General features: G+C 41.5%; 2 protein-coding genes across 3 annotated transcripts in view; both read right to left on the bottom strand.

Annotated features, from left to right (window-relative positions):
- ccnd2a (cyclin D2, a) overlaps positions 1 to 20,401 on the bottom strand; it is a 176,878-nt gene that overhangs the window by 77,391 nt on the left and 79,086 nt on the right. The window lies entirely within an intron of this gene.
- LOC127598109 (uncharacterized) lies at positions 14,412 to 18,917 on the bottom strand. Of its 2 annotated transcripts, none has more exons than XM_052061693.1 (2): positions 17,865 to 18,917; positions 14,412 to 17,670 (listed from the first exon to the last, which is right to left on the bottom strand). In XM_052061693.1, the coding sequence occupies exon 2, from the start codon at positions 17,453 to 17,455 to the stop codon at positions 15,332 to 15,334; it is 2,124 nt and encodes a 707-aa protein (XP_051917653.1). In that variant the 5' UTR covers positions 17,456 to 17,670; positions 17,865 to 18,917; the 3' UTR covers positions 14,412 to 15,331. The 2 variants fall into 2 exon arrangements, with proteins under 2 accessions (XP_051917653.1, XP_051917654.1); XM_052061694.1 differs by having other exon boundaries at positions 14,412 to 17,576.

Raw genomic sequence — 20,401 nt, 5'->3', positions numbered from 1 at the left:
CTAAGTATCCGTTTTCGGTGTCTCGTTCGGTGTCTTCTGCAGCGCGCTTGTTGTTTTGTTCTGGTGTATTTATAGAGCAACGTAACATCCGCTTGTGACGTGTGCCCCGTTAATCTCGCGAGAAAAAATTAATCCCGTTAAAATTCATTTAAATTAATGCCAATAAAAACGCGCTAAACTGACAGCTCTAATATATATATATATGTATAGCTAGCAACCACAGCTAAGCACTTCTGATATACATCAAGTCCTTCATGAGTCAAACGTGCATGCCAAGCTCGATTTTGGGTTACAGTCGTGTTGCACAATTGAGAATGAGGCTTAGGGGATTTTGTGGGGCAACAGTATGTATACAGGAGGTGGAAGCTTAAACATCTGTGTATGCAAATAGAGCCGGGGTGTCAGAAGCACCTGGGAGTCGGACGGTTTTGGGAACAGTCTCAAGTGTTTAATCCAACGAGCAAATTATCGCACGCACCATAAATGAGAGTAAATAATGGATGGTGCCCTTACTTGCGCAGACAAACACACGATTAAGCTATAAAGGCTATACTGTAATAAAGCATCCTTTGATGCTCGCTGAGGAAAAAGTTAAATTTGACACATTGAAGGTTGGTTGTGATGTTTAGTTTGTCCAAAGGCCGCATTCTTAATAATTTAGCCAGGGACATGAAAATTGAAAACACACATTCATCCGTATAGAACTTTTTTACATGTTTGCTGGCTTGAGCGCTGGCCCAAGAATGTCACTTTGATGAGTAAAGCAGATACTGCAGCATGACTTTAAAATACCACTCATTCATGATTGTGAAAGGAAGTTTGTATAGAAGTAACCAAAAAGGGGAACCTTACCAAAATTACCAGCTGACAAACAAACACGTAAACACTTTCACTCAGTCAACTTCCTGCATTCATCTCAAAGGAGCCAGTTACCGGAAAACAGACATAACAGACAAAGGCCAAACAAATTAAAACAACATTCACATGAAAATGCAAAACAGTTTGGAAAAAACACAATATGAACTCAAGGGAAAAAGAGTGCTCATACATTCACTATTTAACTCATTCTGTGGCAGTCATTTTCAGACCCTTCATTACTATAATATGTGAAAAAATGTAAATACTTAAAAGTTCTACCTGGGAATGAATGCTAGGATTCTTAAAAAACACATGGGAAAAAATGGCGGGATTTGTGATTAAATCAATTAGAATCAACATTTTAAAATATTAATCAGAAAATTCTCTTTTGTTATGGAGAGATTAATGACAATTGTTTGCTGTTGTCATATATTTTTTTGTACTTTTGAAAATGTGCCTCCGTGAGCCAATCTACGCCTCCGTGAGCCAACCTTATCGTGGCGGAGGGGTATGAGAGTCCCGATGATCCTAGGAGATAACTTGTCTGCAGCTTTGTTCCCCTAGCGGGATCTCGCATAACAAGCAGTGTCTAGGTGATGGACAAAATAAAGCATCGCTTAATGACCCCATACATTGAGAAAAGTTTTATAAACTATATTCCCTCACCCAGAGGGTGATCAAAAGCTGTGTGTTTCTGGCCCGCTGATTTTAAAGGGAGTGCGAGGAGCCACTTCGATTGGCCAGGAAGTAAGTTCTTTTTATTTTTGCCCCCACACCGGCGCAAAAAGCCCATTTCAAAGTGCGTGCATCTGAGAAAATACCAAAAGAAAGAAAACTCCACCCGTGTGCACAGTTCAACTGCGCTTTGCAATAGAATTGCGCTGAGCACGACAATAATTCCCCATATGGTCACCAAATTTACACAGAGATGCTGAACACTGTTTAAGTACTTTCAGCAATCAAAGTGTCACAGCATGGATATATTCAAGGGTGCACAAAAATATCTTGGCATGGTTCTGAAATGAGCACCACAGGTTGTTTTGGTGCTCATTTTCCCCCCCCAACCATAGATGAATCTGCTTGTTAAAACAAGATACCACTTATGTGCACCCCTGGATATATTCAACACGCAACACGTACAAACGTGTGAGGCCTTGGCGAATTGGCTGTTGGGATGATTTAATTGCCCTATACTGCATTGTATTCACACAGGTGAGTAAGCAAATCTATTAAATTGGGGATTTTGAATGACAAGCAGGACAAACATGATATTCAAATCTTGGAGTGTGTTATTTTTGGTGAAAACGCGGGCAATATAAGCTCCTGCACTTAATGTCGATGTGCTGTTCAGCATTTCCATCTTTGAGAGGGAATTTTTATACAAGTATACATAAAGGGTAAAAAAAAAAAAATCTTTTTTTTTAAATCTGTTTGATTCAAAGCTTTTGTAATAAACAGGTGGATTTTTTTTTTATATTACACATATTATACTTTTCTGTATGTTGGCTCAATAGAAAAATTGATTTCCCCCCTTTTAAAATTTCATTTTTGTCATACAGCCTTGTTGAAAAATTGTGGGCCCATCCATCGTTTAAGTTGCCTATCCCTGACCAAGGTGATTGTATTTTAATGGCATTGAACGAGACTGTTTGGGTTGTCTGAGAAATTCTCAGTCTCAAATCCCAAACAGTCTAGTTGAAGTCAAATTTTCCAAGTTATTAGGTCAAAATTGAGTGGGACAAATGAGATGCATGCTTGAATGGTCTCTATAATTACGGCTGAATGCTATTCATGCCACCTTTCGATCCTTTACCACATTCCATTCTCCTTTTCAGTCTCGTATTTGAGGTCTTCACTGCTTTTTTTTCATTGAGGCACTTGAAAAAAAGGCTCTTCTGTTTGAGGTCTGTGTGAAGAATCCTCCTCCAGTCCCAAAGGGATCTGACTAAAATTTAACTCTTGTTAGGAAAAATAAGACCGCATGACAACAGGGCGACTGATTCCCATGTGACTTGTTGATAATTGCCATGTTTGGAATGACGGAAAGAATCTTTGAAATCTGTGTCGCCGCCTTTCATGCCCAATTTACTGTACATGAAAGGAGAGAGGCGAATCACTGATTAACAGAAGCCAATACGTTGGATTAAGTCAAGCTTTGGTGAACTCTGATCCGGACACAATACATTAACTCACCAACTACCTGGAGGTAGGCCACTGTTACCGATACAGGGTCGCACTTGGACTCGAGCTGTTTCCGTGACTAATAATCAAAAATGGGAGGGATGCTATCGCATGCAATGCTGCAACAGACACACCCATCTGAATGGCAGCAGAAAGGATGTTTCATCAGGGTGAACAGAGAAGGATGTGAAACAAAAGGTAAGCTGAGGTGTGGTAAGCAGCAGGCTGCAACGTCGCAACAGCTGACAAGTATCGTTTTGACTCAGCACGTAATGTATGTTTGCTGCTTCTCTGCTGCATCATGAGCACAGCACCTCATTGCACTTTTTTTTTTTAACACAACGGCATCCGATGTGTGGTCGTGCATTTGATCATTTTCCCATCCAAAAACATTTCGGTCGTGAACCATACACAAAAGCTACATTTCCCGAGGCAGTTCTAAAACTTAAATGTAAGTCATCTATTTGATAGTGTGGAAAAATATGCCTGCATAATGACAGATAATGCATCAGACAGAGAGGGAGGGAAGGCGTGCAGCTGGAGACAAGAACAGAAGAGGGGGCAGATTTGTACACATTTCCTGAAGATCCCCATGGCCATCCCATAGCAAATTCACGTTACTTATTCAGTCCCCACAGAACAGTTATCGGCTCTGGTGTTTACTGTGCAACCCCAAAAAGAAGCCCTATTCAACATTCAAGGCACACAACACAAATTTAAGGACTCACGTTCATGTTGTAACTGCGAAATAAAGTACAGGATTCCATCGCTCGTTATTGTTGTAAATTAGCAAATTTCTGTCTTCAGAATACTTCACGTTTATTTATTAAAACCTGGCATGTTGCTATGCTTGCACGTATAATCTAATGCAGGTGCGTGCAAACTACAACCCGCAGGCCAAATCCGGCCCATTTGTTTTTTTAATTCGGCCCGCTGAAGGTTGGTACACAATTAAGGTTCGATGTTAATGACTGCATTCATTTAATTTGGACTTGTAATGACAGACATTTCAACGCCAGGTGTCACAGTTAATTGAAGTTGCAGAGCATTGGGAGGAAGGGGGAGAGATACGGAAGCCCGCAGTAGCGCCAAGTCAAGCAAATCCCGTTCGATACGATGGAATAATGTACTCTTAAAGCCTGAAAAACTTGCCAAAAAATGCAAAATACTGTTTTTTAAATAAAGAAATCCAATTAATATTATGTCGAATTTAGTTCACCCTTTTGATCCGGCCCTCCATAATATTTTCTGGTTCTCATGTGGCCCTATGCAAAAAATAATTGCCCACCCCTGATCTAATGGCTAAGAATGCAGTGCATTAACTTGGAAGAATTCATCTTCCGAGCCGCTTGATCCCCACTAGGGTCGCGGGGGGTGCTGGAGCCTATCTCAGCTGTCTTCAGGCAGTAGGCGGGGGACACCCTGAATCGGTTGCCAGCCAATCGCAGGGCATAACTTGGAAGAATGTATTTTTATTTTTTTTTTTAATCGTAACTACTTGTATTAATTGTGTATTAAGTCCTGTAAATGTGAACCACACATAAATGCCAGAATCAAATGTGTTTCGAGCATCAACAATACGTTGGACATCTGCCTTTCTTCGAGAGCTTTGGGCTGCCAGACAATGTGCTCATATTGCCTCCGTGCCCTCCAGCAGCTGGGGTGTTAGTCTCAATAGCGCCCTCTAGGAGCAGCTGCTAAAAAAACGTTTCAGCAGTGCAGGCAGCTGCTCAGGCACAGTGCAGTGGCCACCAGCAAGTCTCACTGTGTAGACAAAGTGAGTGTGTGCGTGCGCGCGTGTGTGTGTGTGTGTGTGTGTGTGTGTGTGTGTGTGCAGCCCCCAGGAAACAGCTGCTCTGCTATCAGTCACACTTACTCCATAAATACGCCATGCAAGAAGTAAGTTATACAATGCAAACTATATTCTGTTGTTATTAAATAAATAAGATACCTCAACAGACCTAGTTCACAGCTCTATTCAGTGTGTATCAGCTTTGAAAATGAACCACACACAGTGACACCATCGATGATTAGTTTAGTGTAGCTGTTTTTTAACTTTGAAGTGAAGTGAAACCATGCATCAAACACAGTAAATGCTTGAGGACCATTCACGTAAAAAAAGAGAAAAGTTTATGAAGGAATTTAACTGGGCGCAATGGGTGATAAAATGAAGAATACTACATCTTAAATTTAAATTTGACTGCATAACATGACTGGCAGATTTTGGTTCTCACGTTGTGGACATTAAAATGATCTTATTGAAAAAGGTAAAAAAAAAACACTTTGGTGGGGCTTCAGTGGCACTGTAGGTGGGGGAAGTTTATTTCATGACTTATTCTGTATGAAATTAGTGAACATGAAACTCGTGTTTTTTATTTCCATGACGAAGATTTTTGATCAGGAGCACTTAACAGATGACTGGAACCACGAAGCTCAAAACCTTTAAATATCTGGTTTGTTTTGTGCACAACACACACCTTCAATTTAGAGAATATTTTAAAGTAATACAAAAATGAGGACCTTGGCCCCATAAGAATGGACTGTAACAATTAAGCCTTGAGTAGATACATGCCAACATGGTCACATCTTATCTGAAGAGAGAAATGGCCGGTGTCAAGCACACGTTCTCATTTGGCCCACGCCATCTCGCAAATGTCTTGCACTTACGGTATCATTGTGAATATATTATCACTCAATAAATACACACACCTTTGCACATAGTCGTGGAATTTAAAAGATAGTGCTAAAGATAAAGAACATGCCATGTGGCATGACAAGATTGCTTCAATGACCAGCAAAAAGTTCTGCAAGACAAACATTTCAATACCAATTCAAAGACAACAAACGGTTAAGTGCACTCAGGTGCCTATTTTACTGTAAAGTGAAAGTGAAATCAAATTGAAAGGTTGAATAAACACAGTTTCCTTGTAGCTCTCTCTCCCTCCCCTGCTGGTCTGTCTCCTCACTTTTCCCCCTTAGTATGGCCTCATGGTGGCTTTACCTTCTGTGTCTCCAGCCTGCAGTTGACTCAAAACAATTCTAAGGCAGGCAGCGATCGTGTTTGCAAGTTTCGTGTGGGTTTCGTGCTGGCGGTGGTGCGGTATGGGGTATGAAAATGGACCGGATCACGTCATTTTCAGCTGATGGAGGGATTGGTTTAAATATTTTCTTATTTTAATGATCTAAAATCAACAATGGCTCTCTCCAGCTCCTCTCTGAGCCCTTGGTATTTCTCGAGTTTCTCGAGAAATACCAATCAATATATTCATTCATTCATTCATTCATTCATTCATCTTCCGAACCGCTTGATCCTCACAAGGGTCGCGGGGGGTGCTGGAGCCTATCCCAGCTGTCTTCGGGCATTAGGCGGGGGACACCCTGAATCGGTTGCCAGCCAATCGCAGGGCACACAGAGACGAACAACCATTCGCACTCACACTCACACCTAGGGACAATTTAGAGTGTTCAATCAGCCTGCCATGCATATTTTTGGAATGTGGGAGGAAACCGGAGCACCCGGAGAAAACCCACGCAGACCCGGGGAGAACATGCAAACTCCACACAGGGAGGCCGGAGCTGGAATCGAACCCGGTACCTCTGCACTGTGAAGCCAACGTGCTAACCACTGGACTACCGGGCCGCCCCCAATCAATATATATATATACATATTTATATATATTAGAGCTGTCAAACGATTAAAATATTTAATCTAATTAAAAATGCAAATGTCATAATTAAATCAAATGAACAAAAAAATTATTTTGGATCGCTCACACATTTTTTATCGTTTCTGAATTTCCTTTTATATTTTTTTGTCCTATTTTTAACCATTTTAATGCTCTCATCAACATGAAATCATGAATCAGTTTTCTATGTACAAAATGCAAATATTTACTGAAATAACAATTTTGATTGAACCCCCTGAGTGAAATTGATCCAGAACCGCCCCTGCCAAGAAGGCGTCTTTTCCAGGGACATACAGGAACTACAATAAAACCCACCAGAAATAAAAGATTAATTTGTCACTAGTTGTTTACAACAAAGAGTGTCGCGAAAATGATTAGTCTCCAGCTCAACTCAGAACAGAATGTGAATTGAAAAATTGCTCACATGGATGCCTACGCTGAAAGGCTCATTTCGATGTCAGTGAAACAGGCACACAGGCTCAGACAGATCATCCAATCTGATGCAGAAAAGCCTGCCGTCCGGTACCCTCCCACTGCCATCCAGTCCCAGAGACGCAGAGCGTCCGTGGGCGGGAAGAAAACCAGCTTGTATCCAATGACTCGTCCTTATTCAACGCATTGGGACAACCTACCCTGAACTCTCGAGACGCTCTGCGTCCGGGCAGTAGACACTCTGCGGACGCTCAGCGTCCACCGCTTAAAGCACAGCGAAGCTGCGGGAATGAATGAGAAGGGAGTCGCGTCGTAACCAGGAAGAAGAACCTGATTCGGAACAAAAGTTGAGCACGTTGTAACGGATATTTTGTCAATGACATGTACACAATGAAATTTACATTCATATTATTTGATCACTTATTCTTTGACATTTTAGGGGAAGCCGAGCTTCCTTTGAAGTCTGAGAGCAAACTGATATATACAGTATATATATCCATCCATCCATCTGTCCATCCATTTTCTGAACTGTTTCATCCTCACAAGGGTCGTGGGGCATGCTCGAACCTATCTCAGCTGTCTTCGGGCAGTAAGCAGGGGACACCCTGAACCAATTGCCAGCCCCTTTCTCCCTCTTTTTCTCTCTCTATGTATAAATACATATAAAGATAAGAAAACTTTTATTTGTCTAACAATGGAGAAATTCTCAATTTACAGCAGCAAAATTTGAAGGGAACAAAGTAGAAAAACATGAAGTACGGTATTTGCATGCACAAAATAAATCAAAAGAATGAACTGTACATCGTACAGAATGCAATATAAAATAGAAGACATAAGCATATTATGCAACTGCATATATGCTGCATAAGGTGGCTGTGCTATTTAAAATGGGTGAGTGGGTGTGAGCCCACGTTTTCAGGTGTGTCTATTCAGAAGCCTGACAGCAGTTGGCAGGAACGAGCGGCGGTACCTCTTCTTCTTGCAGCGGTACGTCTCCTTCTTGCAGTGTAGGTCTATCAGTCTCTGGCTGAAGGAGCTGCCCATTGCTGTCCGAGTGGCCCGGGGGGGGGGGGGGGGGGGGGGGGGGTTGGGGGGTGGTTCATCTGTCTATCATAGCTGTTAGCTTAACTAGCATCCTACTGTTGCAAACTTCCTCCAGAGTGTCGAGGGAGCAGCCCAGGACAGAGCTGGCCCTCCTGACCAGTCAGGCCAGTCTCTCTTTGTCCCGGGCTGAGATGCTGCCTGACCAGCAGACTATGCCATAATGAATGGCTGAAGCCACCACAATGTCATAAAAGGTCTCAAGGAGTGACTCTGTCCCTTCCTGATCAGAGCATCCGTGTTGGTAGACCAGTCAATTTTATTGTTGAGAAGAACACCCAGGTACTTGTAGGAGGCCACCCTTCTCTATGTCCGTACCTTGGATGTTCATCGGTGCAAGTGAGGACTGTTTCCTGCAGAAATCCACAACCGGCTCCTTACTTTTATACATTCATTTTGTACTCTGCAATGTGGCAACAGAGCTGGAAAGAATGGAAGTAATGTGGGGCAACGTTCTGGTAGCTGCTGTAGGAAACAAAGATGAAGCGAGAATCATGTAAAGTGATGTCTACATTCTGGAAATATTTTTCTGTGGAAAGCGGAGACAGTGCAATGGCGACGGCATCATCTTGAGAACATCACATGACCAAACTCAGAAAACAGGTGAGCTATTATTGGACACTGCCTGAGCCCTGAGCCACTGTGAGGTTACTGCCAGTTGACATCAAGTGGCAAAATGGCCGCTCCTTGAGATGGATAAATATGGGTGGATGAATATTCCACAAACACAATATTAATCTGAATCATGTTTGGTTTGGTTTGGTTTGTTTATTGAACATAAAACATATACAGTAATAATTTGACAGAAAATAAGGTAGATAAAAAGTAAAAAGAAAGAAATCAGTCTTCATTCAACACAGTTATTATGTTCAAGGGAGTAGGATGAAGTAAAAAAACTTATCTAGTCCTACCCCGTTATGTGTTTATATCTACTAAATCATTTTTATATCAATCAGAAAAGAAAAAGTAAGAAGAAGTCTCCATTAAGGCTCATACTTTACCCTTAACCGTGATATTTTCACAACTTTTGGTTTGTATCGGGATTATATACATCCTCACCCTGGCACTCTTGTGTCAATTTTCTCTTGTATTCATAATGAATATTGCAATACCTTTCTCTATTTATCAACTTAGTTCTGATTTATCATTATATTTAATGTTTAGAATTTATCATTTTAACTCTGATTGGTGTAGGTTGTTTGTACTATTTTTTTGAATTTGTTTTTGAACTCAGCAAGCGATTTACTCATTTTTTGGTCCGTTTCGAGATTATTCCACAGATTAACACCTTTGCTAGATACACTTCTTTGCTTGATGTTTGTTCTTGTTTTGAGTTTTTTGAATAAGTTGGTACCTCTTAATTCATAGTTGCTTTCTCGAATTTCAAAAAACTTCTGAATGTTTTGGCAGAGCAGGTTATTGTGTGCTTTGTACATTAATTGGGCGATTTTAAAGTCAACCAAGTCATAAAATTTCATCGTATTTAATTTAATAAATACTGGATTTGTGGGTTCCGTATATTTTGATCTATTAATAATTCGAATTGCTTTTTTTTGTAGTTTGAGAATAGGGAGTGTGTTTGTTTTGCAGGCATTTCCCCATATTTCCACACAGTAGGTCATGTATGGTAATAATAATGAAGTGTATAATGTGTACAAGGATCTCTTACTTAGCACTTCCTTGGTTTTGCAGAGGATCCCTACGGTCTTGGCTATTTTTCTTTTTACGTTATCGATATGTGGTTTCCAACATAGTTTTGAGTCTATTACTAATCCGAGAAACTTGGTTTCATACGCTCTTTCTATTTCAATTGAGTTTACCATAATTTTAGCTTGGTGTTTGATTGGTCTTGTGCCAAAAACAATTGACTTCGATTTTTTCAGGTTAAGTGACAATTTATTTCTGTCGAACCAGTTTTTTAATTTGTTTAATTCGTTTTCTACGGTTGTCAGGAGCTGTTTCAGATTTATTCCAGAACAGTAGAAAGTTGTATCATCAGCAAATAGGACACATTTAAATAGTTTTGAGACCTTGCAGATATCATTTATATATAAGATGAATAGTTTTGGACCAAGCACTGACCCCGGAGGTACTCCGTGAGTGATTTTCAGTTGATTCGTTTTTTTATTGTTGAGTTGCACGTACTGATATCTGTTTTCTAAATAACTTTTTATCCATTTATAAGCTACACCTCTAATGCCATATCTTTCTAGTTTTTTCAATAATATACTGTGATCTATTGTGTCAAAAGCTTTTTTTAGATCTAGGAAAACCCCAACAGTAAATTCTTTGTTGTCTATATTAGTGGCTATTGCTTCCACAAACTCCATAACTGCCATTGAGGTGGTCCGTTTTTCCCTGAAGCCATATTGATTCTCACTTAACTGATGTGTTGATGTGTTTAGACTAGTGGGGCCACAAAGAATCTATTATGTAAAGACATTCTTTGACTTTACTTCCCTTTCAATAATACATTGCTGAGTAAAAGGATTGGTACTTGGTCGATGCAGAGCCTCAAAATCAGATGACTCAGACACAAATGTGATCAGGACATTCCTACAGCAGTGTTCTTAAGTTAACAAAGAAATGCAACAGCAGAACATTTCTGCACTCATGACTGACCACACCTTAACTCCAAGTCATGTTGTTGGATGACAATACTGTATGAAGGATGCCCTTGATGGAATTGAAATGTATTTTCTCTTCACCGAGGTCACCTCCTCTATCCACAATGCCTGCGCTCCAGCTGGCAAACTAGTTCAGTGGTGAAGGGATACACGTGTTGTCTACACACCTCAACAAGTAAATATTGTTATTTTCTCTTTCAGAGCTCAGGTGCACTGTTAATATTATTATGGCTTTTAACAATGAAAACAAGAAATGACCAACGACGGGAACAGAACCATCAATAAAGTGTACAAGCACAATGGTTTTGCGCTACTGTGGTCCTTCTTTCTTAAAAATTAAAAGAAAACAAGAATGAAGAGACTTGTCAAACAACCTGCTCACAATAATTCTGGTAAGATTTTATGACACCTAGTCGATCAACTAAAAATACATTTTCTTGGTGAACACACAAGTTCATGTCGACAAATCATAGGACAGAGTAGTGCATGAACGCAGACGGAACTGAACCAAGAGACGCGGGGGGGGGCGTTGAACAAGAGGTGAAGTGTGGCTAGATGATTTCCCAACCCACGTTTAGAGAGGAGCTGCTACAGTTGGCCCAGAAAGGAGAAACCCAGTCAGGGCGGTTGGGGACGATTCCCTCTTTTGTCCCCCATCTTTTACTTAATACATTTTCGTTGGCTAGTACTAAATAAAGTCATATAGTGGTACTAATGTTTTAATATACCGCCATGTGGCCATGTGTCAGTTATGACCACACCCCCTCTGTATCTTGGATTCATAAACAGGCTAAGGGCAGCATTTGTTCTGCGGCCAGTCAGAAAGAAGGGCGCGAAGATGAGCAAAGTTAACAAGAGAGAATGAGGGAGGGGCACGTCGGGTGTGGGGGTCGGGTTTTAAGAATAATAGAAGAGCATCAGGGAAGCTTGAGAATGAGGAGAGAGAGAGGAGAAAAAAGAAAACACAAGGAGGATGATGAGAGGTTGAACAAGAAGCAAAAGAAACAACACGGAGAAGAAGAGGTGAAACGGCAGACCATCTGAAAGGGAATGCTGGGCTCAGCAAGTTAGTGATTACTGATTAGCCAGACCGGTCCTGCAGGGCGGCCGTTCTGTCCTTGGCTTGTGAAAACAACATAAAAGGGAGCCGGCTGTTTTGTGACAGGACTTGAAAGCGTTGTAGCTATCGGTAGACATTAGCCTTATCAATGCTCGGTCGCTCGAGCCGGGCTATATGAAGCAACAGGGGCACCGTTTTTTTCCAGTAGATAACCGACATACTTCGCCTCACATTAGCATGCACCGCAGCAAGAGGCAGGAAGAGATCCGAAACATGGCAAAAGACAATGTGAGGCTCAATATGGCCTGTTTTTCCAAATGCGAAGCAACTTGTCTATCAATGTGTCCAGATTAATGTCCAGATGGAGGACGCAACCTGGCACAAAAGTGCTGCCCTGAAACTGTCGCTGCTTCCCTGGCCATCCACAACAATCCTTTGTTGGACTGTGCACAAAAAATGGATATGAAGAAGAGGTGAACAAGTGCAGTCCCCTTTTAATCATTGAAAAGAGCAGGATGACACAAGTTGTGAGTTGGTCAGAGCGTTTCCCCCTGAAGAGGAGTCCATAGGTTCAACTTACTCAACTTGAATGAGCGGAACCTTTGAGAGGTTTTACAACCGTGACGTCAAAACATTTTTGGGAAAGGTCCACATTTCTTAGCACAACTACCAAAATGCAAAAAAAAAGAACGCCCATGCACTGTCCTTTTTTACTGCTCTAACACCCCAGTGTCATTGCACTGTTTGAGCTGATTGATTTTTGCGGGGTAGGGTCATCCTGAACAGCTGCTGATAGATTTGCAATTCATCTGCAGTTCAAAGAATTTTCAGGTCGGTCAGTGCCGTTGCTGTTTGCACTTTTCTGGATGACAACATAATCATGTAGACTCTGTCTTGAGGGTAGCAAGGGCATTTAGATAATTCGTCAGTCGTGGGTCGGCCTAGAATAATAGACACATAATCAATAGGGCTAATCCCCAGACTGTTCGTATAATCGCTTAATGGGAAGTTTTAAGTCTGGGGTCCATATTGGTCCATGGTAAAGGCAAAGGATTTAGGCTTACCATCTGTGCAGCAACCCCTGGAGCCATGGGGTGTATTAAGTGTGTTCTTCACCGGAAAGAATTACACATTCTGAATTGTACTTCACCAATTTCATTCACCTGTCAAACTGAATTCCTCCTTATAGGCACCAAATCCAATCTAAACAAAATAAACAACTTCTCCATTCCCTTCGAAAGCTCTTCCATCTCCCCCTCCCCTCAGGTCAAGAGTCTGGGTGTCATCCTTGATAGCACCCTCTCCTTCACCTCACATATCAACCACATCACTCGTTCTGCATATTATCATCTTCGAAACATCCACCGGCTCCGCTCTTCTCTCACTCCTCAGTCCACTGCTATACTTGTACACACCCTCGTCACCTCGCGACTCGATTACTGTAATTCCCTTCTGTTTGGTCTCCCTCAAAAAACCCTCCATAAGCTTCAGCTGGTCCAAAATTCAGCCGCCCGCATTATCACACTCACGCCATACATAAACCATATTACACCTGTCCTTCAACATCTCCACTGGCTCCCCATTCTACACCGCATTCAATATAAAATCCTGCTCCCCACATTCAAATCCATTCATGACCTAGCCCCTCCATACCTATCTGACCTCATCCATATTCCTACGCCTGTCCGCTCTCTTCGTTCCTCCTCCTCTGTCCTCCTCTCTGTCCCCCCTGCTCGCCTCGTCACCATGGGAAATAGAGCCTTCAGTCGCTCTGCTCCCCAGCTATGGAACTCACTCCCCGCTGACCTTCGTAATACAGCCTCATTAACACATTTCAAATCCCGCCTCAAAACACATCTGTTTCGACAAGCCTATTCACTCAGACCATAAAGCCATTATTTTTATTTATTTATTTTTGTTGTATTTTTTCTTATCTTATTTGATGTAGTTTTTAACATTGTACTCGTGATTTTAACTGCTTGTTGTAAGGTGTCCTTGAGTTTCTAGAAAGGCGCCCACAAATAAAATGTATTATTATTATTATTATTATTATTGACTAAATGCAAGTCTTATCTAGCTTGGGTCTGCTTTTCATGTTAGATATTTGCAACACTCAACATCTGGCACCAGCTTCAAAGCGACAATGCAAAGTGCAGCATTTCTGCATTTACCGTATCTCGCCTGTTCTGCAGGCCTGGCAAAAGCCCTTGTTTACACCCGCGCGTTTGTTTCAATTCTACCACATCTTGTTTTGCTCTCTCAGCTGACTGGCTGGCATGCCTCTCAAGAGTACAAAGTCCCAGAGTTCAAGCGCAGCACAAAGCCAATGCACATACTGTACAACTGTTGGGACATCAGAGCAACACGTAATGTTACGGTCCGCAAATGCATGTGGAAGGTCATACTGATACACTCCAAAGAACACACATTTCCATCAATGAATACACAGAACATGGCAGAACTTCATACAAATAGGCGTCCACTTGAAAAATTGTAGTGTCATGCCTTCGTAGCCAATACTCGACACATCCTTATGTGATCTTGACAAAGCAGGAAAGGGCACTCAGCAGCCTTTGAAAACTGGAAGTTTGCATAAGAAAGCTCAGGTCACCAGTCAACTGGACTGATGCCCAAAGCTGAAGGGTACTATGCCCCTTGATGTATGACTCAAACCACATTTTGAAGGAAATGGCACCTTGCAAGATCAAAGTAATAAGTGGGGAATGTTTCATAAGATTCAGAGTGCAAAGTTTGCCCTTCCAACACATCTCTACACTTAAACTACATCTAGTTTTTAACAACTGAAATTTTGAATCTGAGCTAGATTATGACCCCACTGTGACATAAAAATATTGATGCTTTCTAAATAAAAACAATGGTCATACACTACTACTCCTACTACGAGTCAACATTTGGTACCTGTGTTCATCACTCCAAACTAGGTTGAATGAAATGACACATTTGTTGTGAATAATCAAGTCATGCATTCAATACCGAAGGTGGTTGGCTCATTTATTTATTTTAATATAACAGTACTGGCAATGGTCTCTTTGCTGCAGACAAAGGAAGGAAGCAGTGGATGTTCGATGGACAGTTCTGATGACAAATGGAGAAACTTGTGAAAACATGACATTGTTGTGTCTCTAGTTGATATACTGCTGACAGAACACAAGAAAACCCTATGGAGCATTCACTTTATGCTTTGTTAAGAAGAATCAATGCCTTTTTTCCACAAATAATTTTGGTTAAAGAGACCAAAAAAAAAAAAAAGAGTCTGTCTCTGGTATTGAGATTTGTTTGCTATCTATCAGCTGTGCAGCTGATCCAGTGTGTCGTGGACAATTTTGTTGAATTAGAAAAAGAAATAATGCAAAGTTATTTCAGTTTCACATCACTAAGGCGTCAGATTTGGTTTGTAACCAGTCAAAGCTGGGGTTTGATGGGCCTATGATGCTCCACCCGAGTTGTGTCCGCTGTGCAAAAGCTTCATTTGCAGCGCCAACAATGACTTCAAGAGGAGCGAGAGCTGACGGACAGTCATATCCGATCAAAAGACCCACATTGCAGTTTTGAAATGGTGGCAATTTGTCCGCCAAGTGTGCCAGATGTGGCCATTGCAGTGCGGTGTGACTCGTAGGAATCTGCCCCTTATTCATTGGGATGAAATCACGAGCATAGGCTTGCTTGATCTGAATTTGACTGCTCAAGTTTAGACCTCTTACTTGTAAATCTTGAACATTCTTGCTCGCTATTATCGTGTCGGTGGCAGTCATAGTGCTCAGTTTTAGCTTAACTGACTGGATACCCACGTTCAATTTGTCAAGCACATCTTCTAAGATAAACGTTGAGCTGCTCTGTGCGTCTAATATCGCATAGGTGAGTACTTCCTTATCTGGTTCCACAATTGATGAGACAAAAACTGGAACAATACTTGATGTAGCAGCGGAGCGTTTTTCTGATGAGTGAAAGAGAACCTTTTGCGCCCCTGGTCTTCTGTGGTCTTCCTTTGGAGTATAGTCCTTCTTGGCAACATTTGCAGGTCTTTTAGTCGTGCTTGTATGCAGGCTGGTTGGATGACGACGATAACATGTGCTGCAAATGTGTCTTTGTTTACATTCTTTGATGAAATGTCCCTTCTTGAGACATCCAAAACACAGATGATTGCCATGTATGAATGTTTTCTTACCATCGAGAGGCTTTGCAGCAAAGATGGGGCATCTAGCCATGTCATGACCGTCCTTTTTGCAAAAAAAGCAGAAAGATGTCAGTGGGCTGCCGGACACTATTTGGGAGACGGCATTCTTTTGTTGTATACTTGTTTTGGGACTCCTTTTCTGATTAGGTGATCGACTGTCCAAGGATTTGTTGTTCATAATGGGCGGTGAGGCGGTATGGCTGCAGTGAATCTGTGCTTCTGTTTTCAGAAACTGTACGAAACACGCAAAATTTGGATATTCGCCATGGATTTCAAGTTCATCCATAACAATTTGACTCCACTTGTGGATGATCCATTCAGGCATTTTTTCAAGTAACTTATAGTTTTCCTCACAACTGTTCAAAAAGGTTAGTTCCTCACCATAGGGAACGTTTCCATTGCAGCTTTTCAAGAAGGCTACAAATGCTTTTAGTGCCAGCGGATCATTATCTCTGATCTTGGGCCATCTCATCAGCTTTTCTCTGAACGCACTTTCTAGAGCAGATGGGCTATCAGTTCTTTTTTTGAGTAATGCTGAAGCTTCATTGTGTGCCTTTTGTTGATCTCTGTGGGGGAAACCTTTCACAGCTTGGTGCCCATCATCAACCCGAACATGTTTCAGTGTCTTCTTCGTTATTAATGGCTCTTTATCAATTAATTTCATGGAAGAAATGTCCCGGTCAAGACATTTCAGAGGTTTACGACTGAAGGTTGTTGGCTGTGGAACTTGCGGAATAGGTGTGCTTTTTGAACTTACTTGAGCCTGACTCAAAGTCTCCTGAGTCACTAAGGTTGTAGGAGATACTGGTTGAGTAGGGAATGCTGCTACATTTGGGTTTGTTGTCATGCTACCTTTAGTTTCTTCACATGCAGAGTTAACCTGAATTTCATCCATGAAAGGGGTCAGACCTTTGCAACCGTGACATGTCTTCACAAGCGTCTGAAGATTCTTGGTTTCCTTTTTGGCTTGTAACTTTTGCAATTTGGTTCTCTCCTGTTCAAGTCTGAGCTTCATCTCAACCTCCTTCTGCTTAATTTCCGACAGCAGTGTTGTCTCTCGAAGTTTCCATTCCTTCTGCTTCAATTCTGACAACAACATTGCCTCTTTAAGTTTCCATTCTACTTCTTTCTGATTCAGTTCTGACAACAACATTGCCTCTCGAAGTTTAAAGTTGCTCTCCCATTTGTTGAGTTGTTCCTGGTGAATTTCTGCATCAATTCTTCCGCTAGAAGTGGTACTTGAATTTGAATTCTCACTGGATCTTGAAGACTCTGAGATTACAGGAGAGCTTTCTCCTCTTGCTCTGTGCGACATATTGTTTATGTGGATCTATTGTAGCTTACGGTACAATGAGTATTCTAACCCACAAGGCAATTGCAGACTGTCATCAGTTGGGATCGTCCTTTGGCAACTTCTCCAAAGCCTTGTGCTGTCCCTTTAAGTATAGAACACATTCCAGATCTTGAGTTTGGTTTTAACTGTTGTGATATTTTGGCATTATTACACCGGTGCTTGACCTTTAGCAGTTCCTCAAGAAGGTAAGAGAAAACAACAGAATAAAAAAAAAAGAAAAATTAAGAAAAGACAAAAAGAAAACGAATCACTGTCTGTATATTCACATTTCACAACTGAGTAAATCAACAATCTATGTCAGATAAAGTAGAGCGTACACGTAGATGAACAAAAATTACTATAATTAGTATTTTTAATGACAGTTCCATACCAGGTTGTGCTTATCTCTCCCGGCTTTTTGTCACGTATGCTTTCGGCAAGTTGCGGTGCAATTCTCAAAAGTGGGGAATAGGCCCCCAAAGTGTGGCTGCTCTATATCAGATGACATCACCCTCACATCATCGTGGTCAGGTTCCCCCACATTGAAACAGGTTCATGTCACCTTAAAGGCTTAAATTGCAATAAAGAATTGCATCAGAAGCACATTCACAGCTTTGATAACTGGAGAAACCGTTGTCAGCCGAGGCAGCCAAGGTTCTTACTTAATATTCCAATAACTTTAAACATAAGTTGTCATGATTCAACAGACTAACCTTCCATGCCAGTACATTCATATGTTCAATTAAAATGGGTGTGATCAACATCGCATTCCTTTATATCCTTTTGTGTGGTAGTACCCCACCGAGGTCTCACATGAGAGAATGTCAAAATGACAATTTTTGTGCAACTTTAGAGTAAATTTCCAGAAGATGTTAGCCCTAATCCATGTCAAATGATTTCCTGAACATGTAACTTTTTTTGAGCTTTCGTTGGAGAAATAACAGTAAAACAAAGAAGGTTGCATTCGCTCATGTGAGGGAATGCATATGTGCTTGTGTGTCTGAGCAACTTTTACTTGTGAGTAAGTCAGATCGTATTTCCAGGCAGGGGAGACCAGCTCTTGACTCAATCACGTTTGGCCCCATAGATGGGGTAGAACCAAGTGCATATCATGGTTTGACACGGTGCCTGCTGCAGTTTGATTTCCTGGTTCTTAAGAGAGGGGGGGGGGCAGTTGAGGAAAAGGAGGTAAAATACAGCCTGACAAGCATGTTTGCTTTCCAAATGATTTTGGCCATTGACAAAGTTCAACAGAAGTGTGTCAGAAGGGTAGCACATTTCCACACTTCCTGCTTTAAAAGAACCAGTGCGATGCTTCTCGTTAAACAGGAAGTATAGTCTGCATGATCTGTTCATGACACAACAAAACAACTTTGTTATTGTAATAACAATTGATGGGATGGCAGTCCCAATATGATTAAGGTGTTATTTACAAGACGACAACAGTAATGCGGGGGGGGGGGGGGGGAATGGGGGTAGGGGTTCTCTGCATTTTTTTTCACAAATGACATTCATTCATCCATTTTCTACGCTGTTTATCTTGTTCAGGGTTGCAAGCAGAGGCGATTGCTCTAAGACTACAAGGAAAGCTCGGCTTCCCCTTCTGGTTACAACGCGACTCTCTTCTCATTCATTCCTGCAGCTTCACTGTGCTTTAAACTGTGTGGACGCTGAGCGTCTGCAGCGCAGACGCTGGGCGTCTAGATAGTTCAGCGTAGATTGTCCCACTGAATTGAAACGAGACGAGTCATTGGATAAATGCTGGTTTTGTCCCGCCCATTGGATGCTCAGTGTCTTTGGGAGGCCCGGACGCTCATCTTTTCTGCATAATGATTGGATGATCTGTCTGAGGCTGAATCTGTTTTTGATTGACAAAAAGAGCCAATCACCGATCTTTTGGTGTAGGCATCTGTGGGAGCCTTTTTCAATTCTCATTCTGTTCTGAGATGAACTGGAGACTTCTCATCATTTTAGTGACACTCCCTGTTGAAAATGACTCGCGACACATTCATCTTTTATTTCTGGCGGGTTTTATTGTAGTTGCTTGTGTTCGCAGACCGACTTTTATCACCTCAGGGTCACAGATCATTTTTTTGAAAAGGAACGGAGAGTAGAATTTACGTATAAATAAACGGACACATTTTATGATGTAGGCTGAAATTGAGCTTCCCCTCCCTGACAGACCAGCATCTGCCACTGGTCACAAGGTACTGGTGCCTACCCCAGCTCACTATGACTACATCGTGAACTGGTCGCCAGTCAGTCACAGGACACAAAGACAAAAGAAACTGAACCCACATTGCCTGTCAAAATCTGAGGTGGGCAATAATGCATCATTTGTCATTCGCTTGCAGCCGGCCCACCAATTTGTTCAGTCAGTCACTCTAACGTTATTTTAGATGTCCTTCCTTTGTGGCTAAATTTCACTTTTTTACTGATGGTCCTGAAATAACAGTTATGAACTGTAAAATGGAGATGACGGAAGCACAGCTAAAATAATGATGACAACTGATGGACTGGCCCGGCTTGAAATAACGACGGACTGATGATGGACTGGGTTCACTCTGCTGGTTAGGCTTCACTGTGCTCTGAGTCCAGAAAGTTAGTCTGGAGCCCTGTAAAACTATGACAAAGAAATATGCTTAATATCAGCTAACTGCTATAAATGGATCCCACCTCTCATCCAGAGTCAGACGGGGATAGGTTCCAGCACATTCACAGCCCAAGTGAGAATTGGCACTACCGAAAATGAATGGATGGACAAATAAGCATTCATTATGTCATCATTGAAATGCAGCCTTTGTTTCATTGCACAATTTGGAGACTAATAAACTCAAGTCTGTAAAGTTTTATGTGGATCAATAAAACATCGGGGCACCCAATGAAAGTGAATGAATAAAATATGCAGTTGTTTCAGAAGTATTTGCG

This window comes from Hippocampus zosterae, chromosome 3, assembly GCF_025434085.1.
Source record: "Hippocampus zosterae strain Florida chromosome 3, ASM2543408v3, whole genome shotgun sequence".
Taxonomy (NCBI): Eukaryota; Metazoa; Chordata; class Actinopteri; order Syngnathiformes; family Syngnathidae; genus Hippocampus; species Hippocampus zosterae.
The sequence above is the reverse complement of the archived record's forward strand: the minus strand, read 5'-3'. Positions and strand labels throughout refer to the sequence as shown.